This window comes from Phyllobates terribilis, unplaced genomic scaffold, assembly GCF_046119375.1.
Source record: "Phyllobates terribilis strain yellow unplaced genomic scaffold, ASM4611937v1 Scaffold_3__8_contigs__length_932513732, whole genome shotgun sequence".
NCBI lineage: Eukaryota > Metazoa > Chordata > Amphibia > Anura > Dendrobatidae > Phyllobates > Phyllobates terribilis.
The window spans coordinates 685,882,367-685,908,325 of NW_027362763.1; the positions used below are offsets into that span (position 1 = coordinate 685,882,367).

Sequence of the window (25,959 nt, forward strand, 5' to 3'; positions counted from 1 at the left end):
GGGAAAATGTTGATGACCAGCTTGAGGACACTGAAACCCCTGACTTGGGGCAGGTACCTATCTTCCGAAGTGTGGTACATTCAAGTGGGGTGGCGTCAGGGATGCCGTGTGTTCTGGAAAAAACACCCTCGGATTGGGCGAAGGACCAAAACAATTGCCCTGACATTGCACCAGTGCGCAATTGGGTACAGAAAGGGGTCTGGCTGCGTGCAGAGGAAAAGGCCCAGCTGTCCGTGGAAGGAGTGAAACTACTGCGACAGTGGGATAAGTTGTGCGTGGAACAGGGCCTCTTGTACCGTAAGGTGTACCTGCCATCTGAGCTGCAGCACTGGTACCAGCTAGTAATCCCTATGGGGATGGGTCCGGTGGTCGCTCGCGAGGCGCATAAGAAGGGGGCCCACTTTGGGAGTGAAAAGACACTCCAGTGGCTACAGCGAGTCCTCTAATGTCCTGAATTGGGGAGATGGTGACAGAGGTGTGTCGGGTCTGTGGGCTCAGTAAGAGCCCTGAGCAGCGGGCGCCCACGCAATCTATTAGGACTTCCGCTCCTTTAGAGCTGCTCATGATTGACTATGACCTGATAGGATACTCAACGTCTGGGTATCCCTATTGCTTGGTAATGACAGACCACTTCACCAAGTATGCTGTAGCAGTGCCGACAAGAGATCAGATGGCGGAGTCGGCGGCTGAAGCCGTGTGTCGATGTTTCATTCAGGTGTTTGGGTGTCCGCAAATAATACACTCGGATCAAGGGGCATGTTTCAGGGGGCATTGATGAAGGAGGTGTACCAGCTGTATGGTGTCGCACAGTCGAGAACGACACCTTACCATCCCCAAGGTAACGGAGCTTGTGAGCGCTTTAATCGGACTTTGTTGCAGATGATGAGGAAGTTGGAGGGTAAACAACAGGTACGCTGGCCTGAGTATCTTCCCGAATTGATGTGGGCCTACAATAATAGAGTGCACAGCACTACTGGCTACTCACCACACATGTTGATGTTCGGGAGGCCAGGGCAGGACATTGAGGATTTGAGCATGCCAGATCCCTCCTCCAATCCCCCTCGGACCGCATCAGAATGGGTTTGGGAACACCGGCGGCGATTGAGGGTGGTGTATCAGGTGGTGGGTGATCGACTCCGTCAGGTGACCCATAGGGACACGCGCCCCGTGCAAACCGAGCCTTTCTCCCCGGGGGATAGAGTGTTGGTGAGAATCAAATGACGGTTCGGAAAGCTGAGTGATCGGTGGGAGGCGACTCCGTACCTGGTCAAAAAACGGCTGAGCCCTGAGATTCCAGTCTACGAGGTCGAACCAGTGGGGACAGGGGGACCATCCCGTAATCTTCATCGTAACATGCTACAACGGTGCTGGTTTAAAGATGCCGTCCCCGTTTCCCCGGAACCACAGGCCGTGTCCCGAGGGTGGGCATCCCTAATGCTCTTGAATTTGATGGTGGGTCTGGAGGGAGCAGCCTCATTGGCTCCCATTGAAGAGACTTCTGCTCCCTCGGGAGCCGAGCCTGTTGGAGTGGGTCTCAGGAGCGCTATGCACAAGACGACTTTGAGTGGGGAGGTGTGTCGAGGACGCCAACCTCTAGTGGGGTGGCATGTGAGAGTGTGAAATGTGATAACAGCAGGAGAGCACTAGGACCCTGTGACTTTTGCCTGGCTGAGCTCAGAGGAGGGGCAGTGCAAGAAACTCTGTGTGTTCTAAGAGTGTCTGAGGTGTGAGAGGCCAGACAGGAAGTCTGTGAGAACGGAGCTGCAAGAAGACGCTGTCTTTACACGCTTCCCTGTGGAGTTTGTTTACCCCTTTCTCTGTTTAAGAACAAGTGCTGAGCTGGGGAAAGCCATGTGGCTCTGTGGAGTTTTGTGGAAGTCTATGCTGAGTGGATTAGAGACTTTGTGCTCAGCAATCCATTTCTGTGATGGAGCACGTGGTTGGTGTACTGGATAAGAGTGAGAGACTTCGGTAGGAAAGAAGATTTCTGGTGCCATTTCTACTGAGAGGATATTGACAAGCCTTTGTGAAGAGATCTTCCCAGACCTTAATCTGAGGCTACAGGACTAAAGTCCCCGGCGTGTGGGCTTGGCATCGGCCGACAAGACAAGGAATTTTTGCTGTTTTTGTGAACTTTGTTTTTGTTTTGGCGCCAGAGTTTTCCGGGACTAGCTGCAGCCACCGTGATTCACAGGCCTGTGATAGACTGCATCTGAGGTAAACGGTACCATAACTTTAAGATACCCGGGTATCCTGATAATAAGGGTATAAGAGCAATTGATATAGTTTCATGCATTATTATTGTTAATAGTGGTAGGATTGTATTCAGTGTGCCATCTCAGGGGGTCCCCATATACCGCCCTCACTAGACTGACTTTGTGTTTAGGTAAAATTGTTCCGGATCATTAGAATAATTCACATAAGCTGAAAACTTTGAGATTGGCACATTGACTTCAGCTTTTGCTGATTGCGTGTATTTAGTAGAGACAGTGTCCCAGGCAGACTCTGAGACTGATTCATTCATACTGAATTTTAGTCTAATCCCTGTTTTTAGTAAAGAAAGTGTTGTTTATTTCTGCCTCTGTCTCAGTTTGTGACTCACTGGATCTCTTTCGGACCCCCGGTAATTACAAGTCCATAAAACCTGTGAACAATCTATACCAGATATTTCTTGGCCCAGTCTTGACCCTTCTATGTCTTGCTCAGTGGTGGTCGGGCTTGGCCTCCTCACCTCAGCTGTGTCTCTGAGCATCTTGAACTTCTGTGTCTTGCTCAGTGGTGGTCGGGCTCAGCCTCCTCACCTCGGCCGTGTCTCTGAGCACTGAACACCTTGTACTTCTGGCCTCCAGGGAGGCTGCGGCTCTGGAATATGGCAGCACTGGAGGGGAACGGCTCCTGGTGGCTTCTCTGATTCTTCTTGTTTTGTTTTCTCTTGTTTTTTGCTCCTGGTGATTAATATTATTATTATTATTTGCTGCTCTGTCGCCCCAATATCTGAGAATCTCAGGAGCTGCGTCCTCTGGAGACTGGGAACAATCTGTGACTTCTCAGAATCACATAAATCTCTTTTTTGGTCCATTTTGCCTGATGGATACAACAAGCTGCTAGTTATTCTGTATATCACAGCTGAGTTTCTTACAATCTTTATCAATTCTTTGCTGTCAGATAGAGCCACTCACTATTAAAGTTGCTTCATTTGTTATGGGTCTGCGGCTCCAGGACTTGTAAACGCCTTTCTAGAACTGTTCCTGTTGAAACTGGCAGTTTTACAAGGAGGTGGAAAGTGCGACTCTCCCAGTCCTGGCTTTTATCTCTCCAACAGTAAATGCTTTCAGCTCCTGCGCTGATTCCGGACCAAAAACAGCAAAAAAACAGTCTGTCGCCATTCCTGACATGACTTATTTTAGTAAATACCGGTCTTCCCCAAGAAACAGCAATTCTGGAACATCCTTTCTTATACCCCTGCTTTGTGCCCATGTTATTCCTCCTGAATAAATTGACAAATGGGTGTTACCAATAGAGAGAACATCTACACAGTCTGATCCTGGCCCTTAGCATTCCTCATAGCGAGGGGCCCGAGCGTCTGATATCCCTGATTAATTGCCATTTCAATACTTTTATTGACCGGGTGGGGGAAGGACGTGTTACACAACATTAACGGACCCTTCTTGTAACTCATTGGTTCCTCCAGAGTAGCCGGGTCTGACTAATAAAGGGGACCCCCTCTGTTATGTACACAGGCACTAACAAGGTGGATGGAAAGTTTTACTGCACCCAATAATTTTCCACTACCCACAAGTGTTCAAAGGAAAAATGCAAACACCCCCCCCATCCCTTTAACTTTATGAACCTCTTTGAAGTGACCGCAGGTTTCATAAAATGTTATATAATTACTCCCATCATCTCTTCCCCCACATAAAAAATTCTCAGTCTCACCTTCTCTTGTACAGAGATCAAGATGGTTCAGAATAGGAATCCTGTAAGACCAGCTCCAAACTTCCCAAAAAAGGGTACGTGCACCCCATAAAATGAACAAGTTCCGTCTTATGTCCCTTCTTTTAACCCTGAAGTTGTTAAAAGAAGTGGTATGCTCATTCGTCCCAGCACAGAGCAAAAGATGCCGGCAGTAAAATGACGGCAGAAATGCCGGTGAATCTGCTTTAGGAAAACAAACATTTTCCTGAAACTGATTCACCTGGGAAAACAATATATAAATACAGTAAAATATATATATAAATATATAAGAATAGTCTTAGGATACTGTATGTGCGCACGGAGTATCTAGAGGTGTTTTTGGTGCAGAAACTGAGCAAAAAAATTCCAAAACCTCCTCAAAAACTCAAAACTCCTCAAACACTTGGAGGTTTTGTTCTGAAATCTCGGCATAAAGACTCCATGTGCACATAGCCTTAAGATGGAGCATTTCCTGAAGTGGTGTCCACTAGAAAACTCGAAGCAGAAGATGCTTAAGGAAACCGTTGGCTGTGTTTTTCCAGAAGCTTTTTTTTGGTGTGTATTTGGTTATTTTTGCTCCGGTTCTTGCAGAGGATCAAGAGGATCATGGAAATTGGCTGCAGAAGTGAAAATGGCAACACGATCTGCTGCAGTATTCACCATAGATATCAGTGAATTTGCTGCGGATAGTTTCTGAATATAATACCCTACAAGATGTTGCCCAGAAATGAAAATAAAAATATACTTTAGGTCAGGGGTGGGCAGACTGTGGCTCGCAGGCCACATCCGTCCCTCTGGCTGGTCCAGTCTGGCCAGTGAACAGACATCCGAAGGGCTGAAACAGTGCACTGTGTCCTCCCCGCTCTCCGTCCGCTGCCACCTTCACCGCTATATGCATCCTCGCGATGCAGACGGTGGTGAATAAATTGGTGGAGGAGTGGCAGCCCGCCCTCTATTTCTCCAATCAGCGTGTGACATAGCTGACGTGATGACGTCATTTCATCATGTGGCGCCCCTGCGGGTTCAGTCGCCCCAGAGGTACTGAATCTCACCCAAAGGTGTGGTATCCCACTCTCAGGTAAGGATGGAGTACTGCCCGGGACCCTAACACCGGCATCCAACACTACACTGCTCCAGACCAGCAGGAGGGGCAAGATGCTCTGCTACACGGCTGAGCCCTCTCCCTGGCTGGAGTGGGGGGAACCAAGAGAGGGGGAACCATGTAGTAGGTGGAGGAAGCAGTTCAGGGGAGCACTTGTGAAGGAGGATATAAAAAGAGAAGCCATCTTGTGAAGTCAGAACAGACTGTGAGGTCAGTCAAAGGAGTCCAGTCAGGGAGTTCAGTTCAGAGGAGGAAGGAGAGGGCCTAAGTTGAGAGGCCCAGGCTTGACTGAGGGAAGAGGATGGGAGCAGAGAAAGGCTCCAGGAAGAGAGAGAGGATCCCAGGGGCACGGGCAGTGCGGATGCCACCCGTGCACCCAAATTCACACTGACTAGGAGGGATCAGGTCGCAGAGGGAACCAGCCCCTAAACTAGCGGAGTTTCTTCAAGTCTCAGCTAGATAACCGGAGGGTGCAGCATTTCAGGTACTGCAGCCAGCAGCCACATCTAAATCGCCAAGAAGGTGACTATAGAGGACCCAGGGGACAGAGAAGACATCGCCCGACAAGGCTTGGGACACTGGGTGTGAGGCGCAGGACAGGAGGGCGAGAGCCAGCGCAGGGAGATGACCAGGAGGAACACACAGAAAGGTGTCCTGTTACGTACTCCGGAGGTACATGGGAGTTTGCTGAACCCCTTCTTTGGTAAACACAGAACGGCGTGGGAAGTTACCCTGGCCCTGGTAACTTGGATTCTAAAAATCGTGAATAAAACCCTGAAGACTGCACCCCACTGTCTCTGCGAATTATTACTGCGCCATCATCCCCTGAACAACCCTCCACACCTACTTCATCTATAACATCCCTGCAATGCCCTGGAGTTAAGCTCTACTCTGCTGCATTCACACCAGCTCCAGAGGATCTGCTCCGCAGCGGCGGCTCCACATAGCCGCATACCACAGGAGGCGTCACGAACATTAAACTTTAAAAATTATAATCCCCTGTAATTTCCCCTTTTATTGACCGCCCTGGGACATGGACCGGGTCACTACCACTGTGACATCTCCCCTAGCAACGACCGGCCCGGCACCGAGTACCCCACGGCCCAGGGGGCGCGTCAATCGCGTCAGCTGTGCAAAGCAGAGAGACAGAGCGCCGGAGGAACGTGAGGGAGACGAGTATGTGGTGTGTTCTTTTTTGTGTACACTACATAATGATTGCTACCAGGTATGAAGGTGAGGCAGATGTCCGTGGAATCTAATCAGCATAGGATCAAAGCCTCCTGAAGCCGCATAAAGCTGCTGGGACTTGGCCAAAGACTACAGCGACAATTAGCTACAACTATGGGTGCAACCCGACCGCTCTCTGTGCCCTAAGGCAAAGAGGAAAGAAAGACACAGTTAAGAATGGATCACTGATGGGAGGTTTGAGGAGCTTTCTTGGAGTTTAGAGACAAACTTATGGTCATGGCTAGACTGCTCTCCTGGCAAATTACAGATAGGCCGGTTTAACAGTTGCCCAAACAGTATCACTGGCCTCAAGACGTGGATACTCTTAAAAATAGTTGCAGAGCATAAAGCCATCGGCTCCCAGCTCAGCCACATACTTTGGTGGGCCCCAGGCCCCTTCCAACCTGTGATCTGCCCAAGGCCGGGGAAATGCAAAGACCATCAGGTGGCACAATCACATCACGTCATTGCACCTACTGTGACAGGCCAGAGATTGAAGAATAGAGGAGGAAGAGCGCATCACCACTCCTCGTGGGAACAGGGTGAGGTGAGTTTCAGTTTTTGTTGCCAGATACAAGAAGACTCAAATTGGGAAGGATTGTATGGGAACATTACTATTTTTACACAAAGGGGGGCACTATTACTATATGGAGGCACAGAGGGGAGAGTATTACTATTACATGGAGGCAAGGAGAGACGTTATTACTATGTGCAGGCACAAAAAGGGCACTATTACTATGTGGAGGCTCAGAGGAGGAATTACTATTATGTGGAGGCACAGAGACACATTATTAATGTGTGGAGGCACAGAGGGGAACATTATTACTATGTGGAGGCACACAGTGGGGCTTTATTACAAGATGGAGGCACAACTGTATTACTATGAGATAGTATAGAGGGACATTATTATTCTATTGAGACAGCGGGAGCATTATTTATATATAGAGGCACATAGGAGGCATTATTACTATATGGAGGTACACAGAGGACATTATTATTATTATATGGAGGCACAGAAAAGGTAGTGTCTGTCATGGATTAATGTCATTATTACTGTCTGTTATGGATGGAAGTGTGGCACCCCAGGGGTCTGGTTGCCTCAGTAATAGAAATATTATGCCTGAGAGCAAGTGGGAGGTTTCTCTGGTCAGGAGCCCTTTAGCATGCAACACTTCCTGCCTAGACCTGGGAGGGGAGGAATCTGCCCTTATTAACTGGGTCTGGGGCGGGATTAGTGAGTTGAGTCAGAGCCTGGAGACAGTTCCAGACACAGGGAGAGTTACAGCAGGAGCTCTGTAGGAGCAGTAGCTGAAGACCAGGGGCTGGAGCTGAGCAGAGCTCGCCCTGGCAAAAGAATCTGATAACCGGACACCGGAGTCCGAGGCTGTGGGGACTGATATCCACCCAGCAGCAGAAACCAGCCGGCAGGGGATTCCAGGTCCTCTGGCCATAGAAGCCCGGAGGCTCAGTCACAAGGAAGGGACCAGCACCGCCATCCAGGAGCGGAGGCTAACAGAAGGCCCCAAGTCACCAGCCATACGGGTGAGCACCACACGGTATACTCAGAGACGTGGGCTACTCCTACCCGCTTACAGCAAGGTAGCCAGAAAGAGTGCAGATAGACGGGGAGGCCTACAACTCCACCTGGCCAGGGGAACTCCTGTTTGCTCGCAGACTGACCAGGCCCCTTATGCTAGCCAGTACTCCCGGGAGGGTCTGCCTTAATATCACCAGTAAAGACCCTGAACTGCACTGCAAAGACTCTGAGTCGTTCCTGCTCATCGCCGCACCAGCACTACTAGTGCTGGGATGCCCACGCACCATCACTCCCATCATCCACATTCCCTGCCCTGAGGCCATACTCCTCCCGTGGGGAGTTATCCCATCTTTTGCTGCGCACACCACACCAGCCTCAGCGGACTGCCTCGCAGCGGCGGTACACCCTGACCGCAATCCACGGGTGGCGTAGTCGGACAATTAACCTAAAACCCCTAAAAGGCTGCCATCGGCCTGACCACCCTGAGCCACGGGACCGGGTCGCCGCCACGGAGACTACAACCCCCAGAGACCCGGCTCCGGGTAACCCACACACGTCCACACTAGGCCCAGGGGGCGCGTCAGAAGAAGTGGTCATGGTGGTCTGAGCAGAATGGAGAATAAAAGGAAAAGTGAATTATTATAATCAGTGAGACATCACCTGGGTCTATCTGTGCTTTATACACGTATATAGTGTATCTATCATTATATTGTCATTCTATGGTGGTAAACCTGGTCTTAGTTCAGTGTTTTTTGCTAGCGTTCATTATGATGGTATTTCATCACGATTGTATATGCTGGTAACATTCAAAACTCTATTTGAAACTTTCCACTCTCTCCTAAGACCTAAAGTACAGACCCCCATCACCAACCTCAGCGCTGATGATTTGGCCACTTCTTTCCAAGAAAAAAAACAACTATATCCATCAGGATATTTTCGCACAATCGCCTCAGAGCCTGGATCCCCTTCCATCTCATACCTCCAGTTCACTTTCCACCTTTGGATCTGTTATGAAAGAAGAAGTTACCAGACTCCTCGCTTCTTCTCGTCCTACTATCTTCACCAGTGACCCTATTCCCTCACATCTCCTTCATTCCCTCTTTCCTGCTGTCACTACCTACCTAACTAAAATATTTTACCTCTCTCTTTCTTCTGGTAACTTTCGCCCTTTATTTAAAACTCCGTCATAACCCCTATACTAAAAAAAAAAACATCTTTGGACCAGAACTACGCTGCTACCTACAGACTGATCTCTAATCTTCCTTTCATCTCTAAACTCCTGGAACGCTTGGTCTGCTCCCATTTCATCCACTATCTCTCAGATAACTCTTTTCTTAACCCTTTACAATCTGGTTTCCACTCTTTACACTCTACTGAAACTGCCCTCACTAAAGTCTCTAATGATCTAATAACAGATAAATCTAATGGTCACTACTCCCTGCTGATTCTCCTGGATCTCTCTGCAGCATTCGACACTGGATCACCAGCTCCTCCTCACTATGCTCCACTCTATTGGCCTCAAGGACACCGCTCTCTCCTGGTTCTCCTCCTACCTCTCTGACCGCTCCTTCACTGTATCTTTTGCCGGCTCCTCTTCCCCTCAGTCCTAGGCCCCCTTCTCTTCTCTCTATACACTGTCCCTATTTTCACAAACCATCAGCAGATTTGGTTTCCAGTATCATCTATATGTTGATGACACCAAATTATACACTTCTTCCCCTGACATCACTCCCACCTTAATACAAAATACTTGTGATTGTTTTTCTGCTGTCTTTAACATCATGTCCTCCCTCTATCTGAAACGGAAATTCTCCAAAACTGAACTTCTCGTGTTTCCTCTCTCTAGTAACATACCTATCCTCGATATTGGAATTACCTTGGGTGGTTCAACCATAACTCCCCAGCAGCGCGCTCACTGTCTTGGGGATATATTTGACACAGTACTTTCCTTTATTCCCTACATACGATTACTCACTCATGTTACCTGCATCTTAAAAACATCTCCAGAATCCGACCTTTTCTCACCTTTGAAACTGCAAAAAATTCCTACTGTCGCTTTTATTCATTTATTATTCATTCTCGTCTGGGCTACTGCAACTCTCTACTCATCGGTCTCCCTCTTACCACACTTTTTCCTCTCCAATCCATCCTGAATGCAGCAGACGGGGTCATATTTCTGTCTAGCTGCTACACCGATGCCTCCACCTTATACCAATCATTGCACTGGTTACCCATCCGATACAGCATACAATACAAACTAATCTCTCTCACCAACAAAGCTCTCTACATTTTGCACCACCACACATCTCCTCCCTCATCTCTGTCTATCACCCGTCCCGTGCTCTCCTTTCTGCCACTCATCTAAGGCTAACATCGTCTATAATCTGAACTTTGCCCCTCCGTCAGCAAGACTTCTCTTGTGCTGCGAAACATTTCTGGAATGCCCTACCTGACTTATTCATAGGCTCCACATTTTTATGTGTGCTTTAAAAGCATATCTCTTTAGACAGGGCTCTCACCTCACTTCACTAGCCTAACTCTCCCCTGTTCCCTTTTGCTAATATGTTCTTAGAATTTGCTCTCTCCTATTCATCTGTGTCCGACTCCACACCCTCCATGCACCCAATAGCACTTGGTGACTGCACCTAGCCAGACCCTATCTGATGACCGGATCATGCAGCTTTATATGAAAACCCTTATTTATTAGAATGATGGCTGGATCATACATAACAAGCACGTTCTACCTATTGTGCCCCTCTATATCCTTATAGATTGTAAGCTTGTGAGCAGGACCCTCACTACTCCTGTAACTGATAGACTATGTGTTACTTTGTGATGTCTTTATTGTCTGTACATGTCCCCACTAAATTGTAAAGTGCTGCGGAATATGTTGGCGCTATGTAAATTAAATTATTATTATTATGGTCTGGCGGTATTATTTTATCTGTCTCTAATATTGAAGTATTCATCATCATGGTAATATTGATCTTTGTACTGTGATTATCTTATTGACTAGCATAGTGGAATTATTCCATGACTATATGGTGGTATTATGTAGTCATAGTGTGGAAGTATTATTTATCCTTGTATGGCGGTATTATTTTATTATTTGTCTCTAATATTGCAGTATTCATAATCATGGTAGTATTAGTCTTTGTACTATGATTATCTTAATAATCAGTATGGTGGAATTATTCGATCACAATGCGGTGGTATTAAGTAGTCATAGTGTGGCGGTATTATTTATCCTCGTATGGCGGCATTATTGGTTATATTGGTCTTGGTCTACTGGATTAATTCAGGACCATTACGATAAAAAAGAGGTCTGATTTTGAAATTGCATTTAAATTAGTTACTTTATATTTCCTCCAGTGTCAGGCAGGGTCATATTTGTAATAGAGACCCCCATCTATGAAAGCAGGTAGGGGACAGCATGGGCTTCTGTGCTTTTAATTGCCAGGGCTGAAATTTAAGTCTCAGCCTATGGACGAGAGAAGATACCATCAGGTTAGAAGGTGGAGATGGGAGCGGAGATTACATACTGGGCTCATTCTCATTTCTGCACTTCCATTGTATATCCGCAACAGCTTACGATTTGCAGGATTGGGGACAACACGCTACTAAAGCAAGAAATGTCCTTTAGAAATCAGTTTTTCTTCATAGTAGTGACCTTCCCTCTCCTGCAGATATGTGGATATGTGACAATGACGTTACTACTACATTTACACACCCTATACCCTGCTAGTCAGGAATTCCTCCAGCTGTTTCCTCCTCCCCTATGTCCTCGGGTAATTCCTTACACCTGGTTTACTGACAATATACAGATATATTTAGATCTTCTCTATAGTCTTCAGTCTCCTTACACACAGAACCTCGGTACTATGGCAGGTGTAGCTGCTAAACTGGCCAAGGACAGGGCCACCGCTTTAGGTGTTGGGGCCAATAAGACCCCAAAGAAATACTTAAACCAAGACTTTGAGGAGCTGAGGGCGCAATGCTTGGCCTCTAGGAAGCTATTTGAGGACCCCACATTTCCTGCCACTTGGTCATCTCTCGGATTCAAGGACCTGGGTCCCAACTCGGAGAAAGTTCAAGGACTTGAATGGAAAAGACCTTCGGTGAGTAAACACTGATAAGTTTTTACTATGGAGTATTCTACTATATTGACCTCTCTTTATTTTATTGTGTACATTCATTGTATTTCCCAAGTATAATCTATTTCTTATGTGTGACTTTGTCTAAGGCTACACTGTATGTGCACACAGAGTTTTCAGAGGAGAAACTGAGTGAAAACTCTAAGTTTTTGAGGAATTTTGAGATTTGGAGGAGGATTTGGAGATTTTCCACTTAGTGGCTATATGTACACACAAAGTTTTTCTAGGAGGTTCTGGAGCAGAAACCAAGAAGAAAATGAGAGTAATCTCTTCAAATCCTCCTCAAAAATGCAAAACTTCTCAGACTTGTAGGTTCTACTCAGTTTCCTCGTGAAAAACACAGCAAAAAGACTCCATGTGCACATTTCTGCTTCTAAAACTCCTTGAAATGCTCTATGCATATAGCCTTAGGGTATGTGCACACGACATCTTGCAATCTGCCCGAAATGCGGTGCAGAATCACCCTATAAAATGAACATAGTGCTGTATGCATGTGTTCCGTCTCATGTAACTTCTTTTAACTGCTTCAAGGTTCAGATACTCAGAAGCAGTTAAAGGATGTATCGTTCATTCTTCAAGCTCTGTATTGAGTAGAAACTCCACGTTTTTGAGGAGTTTTGACATTTGGATGAGGATTTGCAGAGTTTCCGCTCAGTTTACTCTCATTATCTGCAACAAAAACGTCTGTGTACACATAGCCACGAAGCGAAAACTGAGCAGCAACTCTCCAAATCCTCCTGAAAAACTTAGACATTCTGCGCTCCGTTTCTGCTCTGAAAACACAGCAAAAGGACTGTGCACTTAGCTGGTCCAAGTTTTTCGTGGAATTTTGAGTTTTTGAGGAGGATTTGGAGAGTTTTCGGTCAGTAGTTATTTGCACACTGAGTATTTTTGGGAATTTTTGAAGCAGAAAATCTCCAAATTCTCCTGAAAAACTCAGTTTTCGATCCAAAAACTCAGGATGCTCAAAGACACTAAGTACACCCCCAAAAAAACCCCATGTGCACATAGCCTCAGCATGCTGGGAGTAGCTTTGAGACTACCGCTCTGGAGACTCATGTAGATCACAGGTTGCACCAGATCTTGGCAGTTGCCCACCAGGGGCTCCAGATTGGCGTTCTCCAATCTATGGCTATTCTCAGCTTGCCCTGTGATCGCTCTGCTGTCAGGCCATGCTGGGAATTTCAATTTTGCAACATTTGGGGTACGATGGGTTACCGGTCACTGCTGTGGATCCACCTGCAGCTCGTTGGCCACCTCCATGGTGCTCTCAAGCTGATGACAGTTGAAGATACTATTGTATATGCTGTCACCAAGACCGTCCATTTCTTCCTATAGACAAATAGTATTATTAAAGAGGTTTTCATTGTTGACCTATCCTTAGGAAAGGTCATCAATGTCTGATTGGTCCTGATCTGACACCCGGCACCCCCACCGATCAGTTCTTACCAACGACGGCCGCTGGCCGAAACTGCACGATTGCGGAGCTGGTCCGTCTTCTGATAGTGGCCATTGCAGGGTACTACACATCCGCCTCCTATTCAAATCAATAGAAGGCGGATGAGTAGTACCCTGCTGCTGCCATTATCAGAAGACGGAGCAGCTCCGCAAGTGAGCATTTCCGTGATCTAAAGGAAACTGTCAGGATGAAGCTCCTCCATCTGATGGGCTACCGGATATAGAAAGTTGTAATAAGATAATCCTCTCTTATAATATTAATCTCTTACAGGAAATAAAACCCAAACCACAGTTTATTAATGAAGGCGCGAATCGCGCAGATGTCCGGCAGGGATTGTTAGGTAAGTCGTGTTCTTCACATTAAAGACTTTCACTTCCTGCACCCAACATATCTCATTATGTGTATGTGTATATATGTGTGTATATATATATATATTTCCAGTGACTACCTCTTGAAGCTCATCAAGAGAATGCCAAGAGTGTGCAAAGCAGTCATAAAAGCAAAAGGTGGCTACTTTGAAGAACCTAGAATATAAGACATATTTTCAGTTGTTTCACACTTTTTTGTTAAGTATATAATTCCACATGTGTTAATTCATAGTTTTGATGCCTTCAGTGTGAATGTACAATTTTCAGTCAAGAAAATACAGAAATATCTTTAAATGAGAAGGTGTGTCCAAACTTTTGGTCTGTACTGTATATATGTATATATATATATATATATATATATATATATATATATATATATATATATGAGATGGGGGTATAGCGGTGACTGGAAATTTTATATTTCCCTTTTATTTGTGTTATAATTTCATTTTAATCATTATCTTAATATATAACTAATTAAAGGAAAACCACTTAGAAATGACTGATGAATGTAACACATATAGAGCTCCTCAGTGTTGTTATTTTTCAGCATATTCTCCATGATCCTGAAGCATTCAGTGTAGAAGAAATCCTGCAGAGAACTCAGGGGTTAATTTCCTGATGATTAGTTCTTGTGGGTGGAGCTTATTAGAACAGAGGGAGGAGGCTGCTGCTGCAGTCAGTTATCCCACAGCCACAGGACAGTGAGCAGGAACTCTTGTTAAACACAAAGGATTTCCATTATATATTTGTTAGTTTTAAAATGTGTGCATTTTCTGTGTTTAGTGTTCCCGTAACAGTCTCCTTCTCAGGTCGTTGACATTTAAAGGGATTGTGTTATGCTTGTACCTTTGGACTTCATTCGTTAGGAATTATTCTATACGAGGGCAATAATGGATTTTGTTTCTTGTTTTTCTTTTTTTAAATATCGCAGCTATTTATTTTTTTCATTGTAAAAATTTACCTAGCGGCAGCCATATTGGAGACCCTTTTTTTTTTGTTTTGTTTGTATAGATCATGCAGCACGGTATGTGCTTTATGAACGACACAGTGGAAGTTAATTGACAGAAATGTTGTAGACTGTAATGGTCTCCACAAATTGATGGAGGACTACCCCGCCACCACCAAAAATAGTGATGTGTGACGGGAGCTGCATACATTATCTGTGTGTATCACAATAATATCCAAGTGTACAGAAGAAACGCAGCTGCTTTAAATGATGATGAAATAACTATGCTCATTTTGTCCAAGTCTATACGGCAAAGCAGACCCAATAAAAAGCTGATATGTAATATTCTGATAATTAATTCCCTTAAAGTCCCTGATGTTTGGAACTATTTTCTCCATCATTGGCTATGATGGGCGGCTTTAAAGGTTTGATGTGACCCCATGGAATTAATATTTGAGAGGTGAAAGGTACTAAAACTAAAATTAACTGTGGTGAATGGATATGATTAGTGATGAGCGAGCATGCTCGATACTCGAGATTTAAGAGCATGCTCGGGTGTCTTCCGAGTATCTTCAGCGTGCTGGGGGTGTTATGTTTAAGTCAATCAGTGTGCATGATTTGCGACTGTTTGACAGCTTTAACACATGTGAGGAATGCATAACAGTCGAAAATCATGAGCACTGAGTGCCGAAAACATAACACCCGAGCACTCTGAAGATACTCGGCGAGCACCCAAGCATGCTCGCTTAAAGGGTTAACAGAACATACTCGCTCATCACTAATCGCAAATCATGCACACAGATTGACTAAAACATAACACCCGAGCACGCTGAAGATACTCGGAAAACACCCGAGCATGCTCGTAAATCTCGAGTAACGAGCATGCTCGCTCATCACTAGATATGATACATTATGCTCTGTATATCTGATGTCTTTGAAACTCTGCTCCATAAAAGAAGATTTTCTGTATAGGTGACTGCTGGTTTCTCTGCTCCATCGCATCTCTGACTCTGAATGAGGACTGTCTCTGCCACGTTGTCCCCGTGGATCAGAGCTTTGACACCAACTATGCAGGAATATTTCACTTTAAGGTAACATACCATGTATTGTATTTGGTTCTGCTTTAGCCCTCCCGTGTAAAAGTGGTCATCCCATTGATCAGTCGATCTGGGTCGGGGTCTATCTACTCTAGCAGCTGTTGGTCACTAGGTGAATGATAGACCACTGTTAGTAATGGAGAGGTGGGCATACAGTATCTCACAAAAGTGAGTACACCCCTTACATTTTTGTAAATATTTTATTATATCTTTTCAAGGGACAACACTGAAGATATGACACTTTGATACAATGTGAAGTAGTCCATTTACAGCTTGTATAACAGTGTAAATTTGGGGTGCACCCTAAATAACTCAGCACACAGCCATTAATGTCTAAACTGCTGCTAACAAAAGTGAGTACACCCCTAAGTGAAAATGGCCAAATTGTGCCCAATTAGCCATTTTCCGCCCCTGGTGTCTTGTGACTCATTAGTGTTACAAGATCTCAGGTGTGAATTGGGAGCAGGTGTGTAAAATTTGGTGTTATCGCTCTCACTGGTCACTGGAAGTTCAACATGGCACCTCATGGCAAAGAACTCTCTGAGGATCTGAAAAGAAAGAATTGTTGCTCTACAAAAAGATGGCCGAGGCTATAAGAAGATTGCCAACACCCTGAACCTGAGCTGCAGCACGGTGGTCAAGACCATACAGCGGTGTAACAATACCGGTTCCAATCAGAACTGGCCTTGTCATGGTCGACCGAAGGAGTTGAGTGTATTTGCTCAGCGTCACATCCAGAGGTTGTCTTTTCAAAATAGATGTATGAGTGTTGCCAGCATTGCTGCAGAGGTAAAGGAGTGGTTGGTCAGCCCAGAGCTGCAACCAACCACCAGAAATTTCAGGGCCCCATACTGGCAAAATTTTGGGCCCCCTTGAGACTCCGCCCCCACCCCTCGAACCTTTCACAGTCCCACCGCCCAGTCTTGGAGAACTCCACTTCTGCACCACGTCCTCACCAATCACACATTAACAGTTCACATTAAAAACCAGATCACATACATAGCCAGCTGTTTTTGTTTTGGCTACAAGATTTTTTAAGCTGCCATCACAACAAGGAGACTCTTCTGGCCGGGCCCTACTCTACTCTAACCTATTAAACATTTCTTAAAATATCCAGTACTCTTTTTTAGGTATATTTTTCTTTTTTTTTTTTAAGGGAGTGTGTCACATAATTTTTTAAAAATGACCATTAATATCACATACAAGGGACAAATATCGTCACACTATGGCCGGACCACATATTACCACCACATAGTGACCTAATAATACCACATACAAGGAATAAATACTGACATACCATGACCAGACCACATATTGCAACCACATTGTGACCAAATAATACCATATATAAGGAATAAAGACTAGACCACATATTACCACCACAGTGACTGAATGATACCACATAAAAGGAACAAATACCTCCATACTGTGACAAGACCACATATTGCCACCACATAGTGACCGAATACTACAATACTGATCATTAATAAAAAACCCCCCACAATACTAATATTACCATAAGTGCCATTATTCACAGGAGCTCTGTACATAGTATACGGTGTATAGTGTCAGTGTACAGGTAATATTGTGATCACCAGTGATATTATACACAGGAGCTCTGTATATAGTGTATAGTGTACAGATAACACAGGGATCATCAGTGATATTATACACACGAGCTCTGTATATAGTGTCAGTGACTCGCCCCCTGGGCCGTGGGGCACTCGGATCCGGGCAGTAGGGGAACGATGGGAGTAGTAGTGGCAACCCGGTTCCGTGGCTCAGGGTGGTCAGGCCAGTGGTAGTTCGTTATGTGCTGATGATTATGTCCGACTACGCCACCCGTGGATTGCGATTATTAGGAACCGCCGCTGCATGCAGACTGCTGGGGCTGATGAGGTGTGCAGCTAGGGTAGTGTGACTCCCCACGGGAAGAGTGCGGCCCCAGGGCAGTATAATGGATGTTGGGAGTGATGGTAGTGAGAGTCCCAGTGCTGATAGTGCTGGAGGAGCAAGGAGCACGCAGACAACAGGTTGCAGTCCAGGGTCTGTACTAGAACAGGTAAATTGACCCACAAACAGTCCCAGCTAGGAGGGGACCTGGATGTCTGAGAGCAACGGGGAAATTGGCCCTGGTCAGGGTGAGGGTGTAGGCCTACCGTGCTTTCTGTGCTCCTTCAGGCTATCTCCTCGTTATAGGGTAACAGCCCACGTTTCCGAGCTTTCCGTGTATTCTCGCCTGTATGGCCTGCGACGTGGGTTCCTTTCTGCTCCCAGCCTTGTACGGCTTTGCTGGTCCCTTCTGTTGTGGCAGGGCCTCCAGGCTTCTTAGGCCAAGGAATATACAGTCCCCTGCGGACTGGTTATCTGCTGGAGAATGTGGAATCCTCCCAGCCAAAGTCTGGTAAATTAAGTCCGTTATCTGCCAAGACAGGCTCTCTTCGCCTCTTGTCTCTGGCTTGTGGCTCTCCTCCTGCCACACTTCCTCTTAGGTGCAATACAACTGTCCCTCTCTGCTCTGGGACCTGAATCCTGAGACAGGTCGTCCAGCTCTCTCTAACCCTGCCCCCAGTACCAGCTTTTATAGGGGCAGCCTGCTCCCCCTACTGTCCTGAGACAGGAGGTACTGCATGCTAATGTTCCCCTGACTAGAGAACCTCCCCCTTGCTCTCAGACACAGCTTTATTACATTTTGTGGCATCCAGGCCAGGGTGACACATCAGCGTACAGGTAATACAGTGATGACCAGAGACATTATACACAGGGGCTTTGTATATAGTGTCAGTGTACAGATAATACAGGGATCATGAGTGATATTATACACACGAGCTCTGTATATAGTGTCAGTGTACAGGTAATACAGTGATGACCAGAGACATTATACACAGGGGCTCTGTATATAGTGTCAGTGTACAGATAATACAGGGATCATCAGTGATATTATACACAGGAGCTTTGTATATAGTGTACAGGTAATACAGTGATCACCAATGACATTATACACAGGAGCTCTGTACATAGTATACAGTGTATAGTGTACAGATAGCACACTGAGTCACCAGTGACATCTCTAGTTGAAGTCCTTCATCTTCGCTTTTCTCCTTCATCCAGCACAGACCGCCATCACTTCTTCCAGCCAGAACTCGTCTCTACATAAAATAACACAGTTATCTAGAGCACATTCTCCGACTTCTACACTACACAGCTGAATACAGACGTGCACCCACCATTAATATGTAATTAATTATACAACACACCACTCCAAATATAAATTGTAATCCACCACTGTGCCCCCACTAACTGTAAAAAGCCACTTTCCCCACCTAATAAATATATACAGTAAATTAATTAGAACCTGTACTCTTTCCCCCAATTGATTACAAGTTACACTCCGTCATCCTCAACACCCCCCATTCTCCTGATTCATTATATTTACATGCCCCCTCCACCCCAATTAATTTTGTCATGTCCTCTCTCTCCCATCCCCCCTTCATCATCAGTTACTTTCTCCACCCTAATTCATCATCATTTGTTGTCCCTCACCCTCAATTCATTTGCTTTTCCCACCCCCACCTTCAATTTGTCATTTGCTGTCCCCTGTCCCCCACCCTCAAGTCAACATTATTTGAGCTCCACCACCCTCAATTCATTATTTGCTCTCCCCATCCCCACTTTGTCATTTGCTTTTCCACCCTCCACTACCAATTCATCATTAGCTCTCCCCACCCCCACTCTCAGTTCATCATTAACTCTCCCCACCCCCCCACTCCCAATTCATCATGTGCTCTCCCCAACCCCCACTCATCATGTGCTCCCTCCACTCCCAGTTCATCATTAGCTCCCACTCCCCAGTTCATCATTAGCTCCCCCTCCACTCCCAGTTCATCATTAGCTCCCCCCCACTCCTTGTTCATTTTTAGCCCCCCCCCCACTCCCAGTTCATCATGTACTGTCCCCCAAGACCATTTAATTCTATAAAAAAATAAAGTTTTAATACTTACCTCTTATACAATCCCTGTAGCTCCACTTTTGACCTGGCAGCATCCTTGCGCTGGATGCCGACGAGTACACGATGAGTTTTGACAGTCGTGCAGCTCCAAGGCTCCCTGCACGGTGGAGATGGCTGAGCATGCAGGCACACAGCAGCAGCACACGAAACACTGAGGCCCTGTGAGCAGAAGCATAAGAGCAAGGGGGCCCTGGACCGGGCCTGGGCCCCTGTTCTTTACTGCTGTTTACCGGGCCCCATACAACAGTAAGAGCAGTAATGCCCTGATGGCATCCCTGGGTCAGCCTGTCAGTGCTCAGACCATACACATTGCTGCAGAGGTAAAGGCGTGGTGGGTCAGCCTGTCAGTGCTCAGACCATGTGCCACACACTACATCACATTGGTCTAAATGGCTGTTGTCCCAGAAGGAAGCCTCTTCTAAAGATGATGCACAAGAAAGCCCACAGTTTGCTGAAGACAAGCAGACTAAGGACATGTGTTACTGGAACTATGTCCAGTGGTCGGATGAGATCAAGATAAACTTATTTGGTTCAAATGGTGTCAAGCATCTGTGGCGGCAACCAGGTGAGGAGCACAAAGACAGATGTGTCCTGCCTACAGTCAAGCATGGTGGTGGGAGTATCATGGTTTGGAGCTGCATAAGTGCTGCTGGCTGTGGGGAACTACAGTTCATCGAGGTAACCATGAATGCCAACATGTACTGTGACATACTGAAACAAAGCATGATCCCCTCCTTTAAGAAACTGGGCGGCAGGGCAGTATTCCAACATAACGACCTCAAACACACCTCTAAGATGCCTTGCTAAAGAAAACTGAGGGGAAAGGTGGACTGTAGAAGCATGTCTCCAGACCTAAACGGAAGATGGAGGAGCGCAAGGTCTCTAACATTCACCAGCTCCGTGATGTCATCATGGAGGAGGGAAGAGGATTCCAGTGCAACCTGTGAAGCTCTTGTGACCTCCAGGCCCAAAAGAGTTAAGGCAATGCTTAAACATGATGGTGGCTGCACAATTTGGCCATTTTCACTTAGGGGTGTACTCACTTTTGTTGCCAGCGGTTTAGACATTAATAGCTGTGTGAGTTATTTAGAGGGCACATCAAATCTACACTGTTATACAAGCTGTACACTGACTACTTCACATTGCATCAAAGTGTCATATTTTCAGTGTTGTCCCATGAAAAGGTATAATAAAATATTTACAAAAATGTGAGGGGTGTACTCACTTTTGTGAGATACTGTAAATCTCTATGGGGGCTACGATAATTGCAGACTAAGTGGGTCCTGTTATTGAGAAATCCCCCCCAACCACCTGTCGAAACAGATACCATGTAACAATTGATTTTTTGGTTCTAGAGTCCATGTGCTTGAGTGACACTGATGATCTTTTCGTCATAGTTACATGAAATAATCCCATAATATAACACTTGTTGCCACAACAAGACGATCAAATATAAGATTCTTGTTCTTTGCATTGATGACGACTCCGTGACTCATAGATCAAGTGTAAGATTAGCACATTCTCTTGTATAATAACCGATAACCTGTTCTTTCCCCCCGCAGTTCTGGCAGTACGGTGAGTGGGTGGATGTAGTTGTGGATGATCGGCTTCCTACAAAGAAAAGTAAGCTGCTGTTTGTCAAGTCTACCACTGCTAATGAGTTCTGGAGCGCCCTCCTGGAGAAGGCCTACGCCAAGTAAGAACCTAAAATAATCACCTCTTGTGAATTCTACCATACACATTGATAGAGATAGTATAACATCCCTATCTGTACCTAGAGCATTAACGGGGAGACCGTACTACCTGTAACTACATCATTCCCAGTGAGTGACAGGGAGGCAGTACTATCTGTGCCTACTTCATTTAAAGTGAGAGAAAGGGAGGCAGTACTACCTGTACCTACATCATATACGGGGAGTAAGAGGCAGTATTATCTGAACCTATATCATTTACAGTACAAAATAAGGAGGCAGTGCCATCATTACCTACATAATTCATAGGACAAATTTGTCTAAAAAAACTGTACTACCCACTGGAGCTACATTTGTGATGAGAGTCATTAAAGTTGCACTGTTTGTATCTACCAGTAAGGAGAAACAGGGAGGCAGTACTATCTGTGCCTACATCACTTACAGGGAGGCTGTACTATCTGTGCCTACATCACTTACAGGGAGGCAGTACTATCTGTGCCTATGACGCGCCCCTGGGCCTGCTGTGTCGCGCAGCGTCTCGCGCACGGGGGCTTACCCGGAACCGGATCAGATGAGGGTTGTAGTCTCCGAGTGGCGGGGACGCGGTCCGTGCCCAGGGAGTCAACTCAGTGTGTGGCAGTCTTGATAGATGTTATTTGAGTGTCGACTACGCCACCCGTTGATTTGCAGCTATGGAGCTGCCGCTGCAGGGCAGACCGCTGAGGCCGGTGTAGAATTGTGCAGCGTGATAGTATAACCCCCAACGGGAGGGGTATGGCCTCAGGGCAGCCGACGTGGAAGATGAGGGTAGCAGGAACCACTCAGAGACGGTGCGGTGTAATTCAGGGTCTTTACTGGTAACAACGATAGACCCTCCCGGAGTACTTGCTAGCGAACGGGGCCTGGTCAGTCCTTGAGCAGATGGGATCTCCCCTGGCCAGGCGGAGTTGTAGGCCTCCCAAACTGACTGTACTCTTCTGGCTACCTTGCTAGAGGCGGGTATAAGTAGCCCACGTCCCTGAGTGTACCGTGTGGTGCTCACCCGTATGGCCGGTGACTCGGGGCCTTCTAATGGCTTCCGCTCCACGATGGCGGTGCTGGTCCCACGCGTGTGACCGTGCCTTCGGGTTTCTGGGCCTGAGGACCTGAAATCCCCTGCTGGTCGGCTTCTGCTGCTGGGTAAGAGTTAGTCCCCACAGCCTCGGACGCCGGGTCCGGTAAGAAAGCTTCTCAGTCAGGGCGAGCTCTGCAGCTGCCAGCCCCTGACTTGTAGTAGTATTGCTCCCACTGAGCTTCTGCTGTTTCTTCCTGTGACTGTTTCTTGTCTCTACTCTCCTTGACTGACTAACCCTGCTTCAGCCCCGGGTTTATATAGGGGAAGGTCTTCCCCTCCCAAGACTGGGCAGGAGGTGTGGCATGCACAGGATCCCTGGCCAAGAGACCTCCCACCTGCTCTCAGACATAACATTGCTTGTTACTGTGGAAACCAGACCCCTGGGGTGCCACATTCCCCCCTAGTGAAATTTAGTACTCCGGGACTAAACATATTTTAGAAAAACATAACAAGATATAACAATAACAATACAATAAAGAAACACATAAAGGTGGTCACGGCATGTCCGTAACCGGGTGCAGTCTTTGAAGAAACAAAGGTGTCCATTTCACCAAAACAGGGAGACGTAACCAGGTAGGGGTCTGTCCTACCCCGAGTCCTTAACAGTCTCTAGTCCATCCTGGGTTACGCTCCAACTAATTGTACAAGGATTCCCGGTAGATCCACCAAGGATTCCTAAAAATAACTAGAAACACAAAATTATACACAAGCAACAATACACAGGTAAACATAAATAAAACAATTTATACACTTTAAATCCTCCAGCGTGCGGGTAACTGGCCTCTAGTGGCCCTAGTGGACCTACGGAGCTGACTGCCTAGCCCTGAACTACAGGGTGTAGGAGCTGTCAAGGTCAAACTGGGCAGCTGTCTACCGGCTCTTTGGCTCACTAGGGATATGGCAGGCTTACTGCAAGCAGAGGGTTGATCCTCCTGGGTTGCGGGTGTGGGGTCTTCTGCCTCCTGGACCGGCTGTTCTTCCAGCTCTACCTGTTGCTCCGTAGGTGCTTGGGATGCTGGTTGGAGGAAGGTGAGTACGGGTACCACAACTGCACCATTGACTTGAGTCCAAGACCGAGGGAAGTCCCCGAGCACAGTACTAACCATATCTTCCCTTTCCTCTACGGGTCGATGGTCTTCTTGTTCCTCCTCAGGGTTCCTCAGTTGTTCGGGACACTTCTTCAGGTGGTCCCGGGATACAATGGCTGTGGTTTCCCCTCCGTCTTTACTGATGGTACAAACCTTCGGGTTTTCGTGGCTTGAGGGCAGTACGGTGTACGGGTCCTTCTCCCACTGGTCGTCCAACTTGTGGAGCCGTCTCTTCCTCTTCAAGACCTGCTCTCCGGGTACCAGGGGAACAGCGGGAGCATACTGGTTGTAAGTTTTCTCTTGTCTTTCCCTAGCCTGACAGAGACTTCGCTCCACGCTCTCCTGTACTCTCCGGTACTGCTGCTGCCTCTCTGTGTCCCAGTCTGTTTCTGGTGAAGTGTCCTCGGGTGTCAGGACTCCCATTTCCAGGTCAACAGGTAACTTACCAGGTCTTGCCCTCATTAGGTAAGCCGGGGTACAGTTGGTGGAACCTACCGGGATGTGGTTGTATAGGTCCACCAGATCGGGCAACTTCTCAGGCCACAGACTGCGTTCTTCCAGGGGCAACGTTTTTAGAAGATCCATTACCACCTGGTTCATTTTCTCACAAAGTCCATTAGTTTCCGGATGGTAGGGTGTCGTCCTTATCTTCCGGCAGCCATACAGATTGCAGAATTCCTGGAAGACCTCCGCTTCAAAGGCAGGTCCCTGGTCCGTCAGCACTTGGTCCGGGTACCCGTGTGGATGGCAGAAGTGCTGCTGGAAGGCTCTAGCTGCTGTTTGAGCCATTAAGTCCTTGACGGGGACGACAACCAAGAACCGGGAGTAATGATCCACGATGGTTAACGCATAGACGTAGCCACTTCTGCTTGGGGTCAGTTTTACATGATCCAAGGCTACCAGTTCCAACGGTTGCCGGGTGACGATGGACTGCAGGGGAGTCTTCTGGCTGGCACGGTCCTTCCTTCTCAGGTTGCACGGGCCACAGTCTCTGCACCACTTCTCGATGGTTCCCCTCATGCCTACCCAGTGGAACCGCTCGCGCAGCAGGAACTCCAGCTTCTTCCACCCGAAGTGTCCAGCTCCGTCGTGGTATGCCTCCATCACCATGGCTGCGTCTCTTCGTGGCACCACCACTTGCCAGAGTAATTCATGCGTCCGGGAGTTAACCATTCGGCGGCACAACTTCCCTTTGTAAAGGAACAGTCGACTCTTCTCTGCCCATAGTTGTTTGGCTTCCTCCGGAGCGTCTGGTTCAAGGCGAGCCTCCGGCCGAGTCAGCATCTCCTTCACCAGTCGGACGGCAGGGTCGCTGTCTTGCGTTTCCGCCCAGTTGTAGTGGGGTAAGGGGTTCAACGTAGCAGCCTGCTCACTCCTTACCCGGTGGGAATACTGGATAGTCCCATGACGGTGGAACGCAGGGAGTTCAACTTCTTCCAGTCCCTCCGGATCTTCTCCTCCGTCCGGCAGGTTGGGCATCCTGGACAGGGCGTCCGCATTGGTATTGGAGCGTCCTGCCCGGTATTTGATTGTGAACTCGTAGTTGGACAGACGGGCCATCCACCTCTGCTCCAGGGCACCGAGTCTTGCCGTGTCCAGGTGTGTCAACGGGTTGTTATCCGTGTATACGGTGAACCGGGAAGAAGCGAGGTAATGCTTAAAGCGCTCGGTGACTGCCCATACTACGGCCAGGAACTCCAGCTTAAATGAGCTGTAATTCTCGGGGTTCCTTTCGGTGGGTCGCAGTTTTCGGCTGGCGTAGGCGATTACTCGTTCCTTCCCCTGCTGGATCTGGGACAGTACGGCTCCTAGCCCGATGTTACTGGCGTCGGTGTAGAGGATAAAGGGCTGGCTATAATCCGGGTACGCCAGGATTTCGTCCCCCGTGAGGGCCATCTTCAGCTGGCGGAAGGACTCTTCTTCCAGCTCCTCCCATTTGAAGGGCGGCTTCTGGTTCTTGGCCTTCCGGGACTGGCCTATCAGGAGGTCCTGCATAGGTGCTGCCTTTTTGGTGAAACCGGGAATAAACCTTCGGTAGTAGCCTACCAACCCGAGGAACTGCCGCACTTCTTTTACGCTGGAGGGGCTTGGCCATTCCTTAATTGCGGTGATCTTATCAGGGTCGGGAGCCACTCCGTCAGCGCTCACCACGTGTCCCAGGTACTGCACCTTTGGTTTCAGGAGGTGACACTTGGAGGGTTTCACCTTTA

General features: G+C 47.2%; 1 protein-coding gene across 1 annotated transcript in view; it reads left to right on the forward strand.

Moving 5' to 3' along the window:
• The first annotated feature begins 11,568 nt into the window (after positions 1-11,568).
• Positions 11,569-25,959, forward strand: part of LOC141258294 (calpain-8-like) — a 61,152-nt gene continuing 46,761 nt past the window's right edge. The window contains exons 1-4 of the mRNA XM_073673301.1: positions 11,569-11,938; positions 13,704-13,773; positions 15,723-15,841; positions 21,419-21,552. Of these exons, the coding sequence (XP_073529402.1) occupies positions 11,702-11,938; positions 13,704-13,773; positions 15,723-15,841; positions 21,419-21,552 (560 nt within the window). The 5' untranslated portion in view covers positions 11,569-11,701. The remainder of the gene's footprint in view (positions 11,939-13,703; positions 13,774-15,722; positions 15,842-21,418; positions 21,553-25,959) is intronic.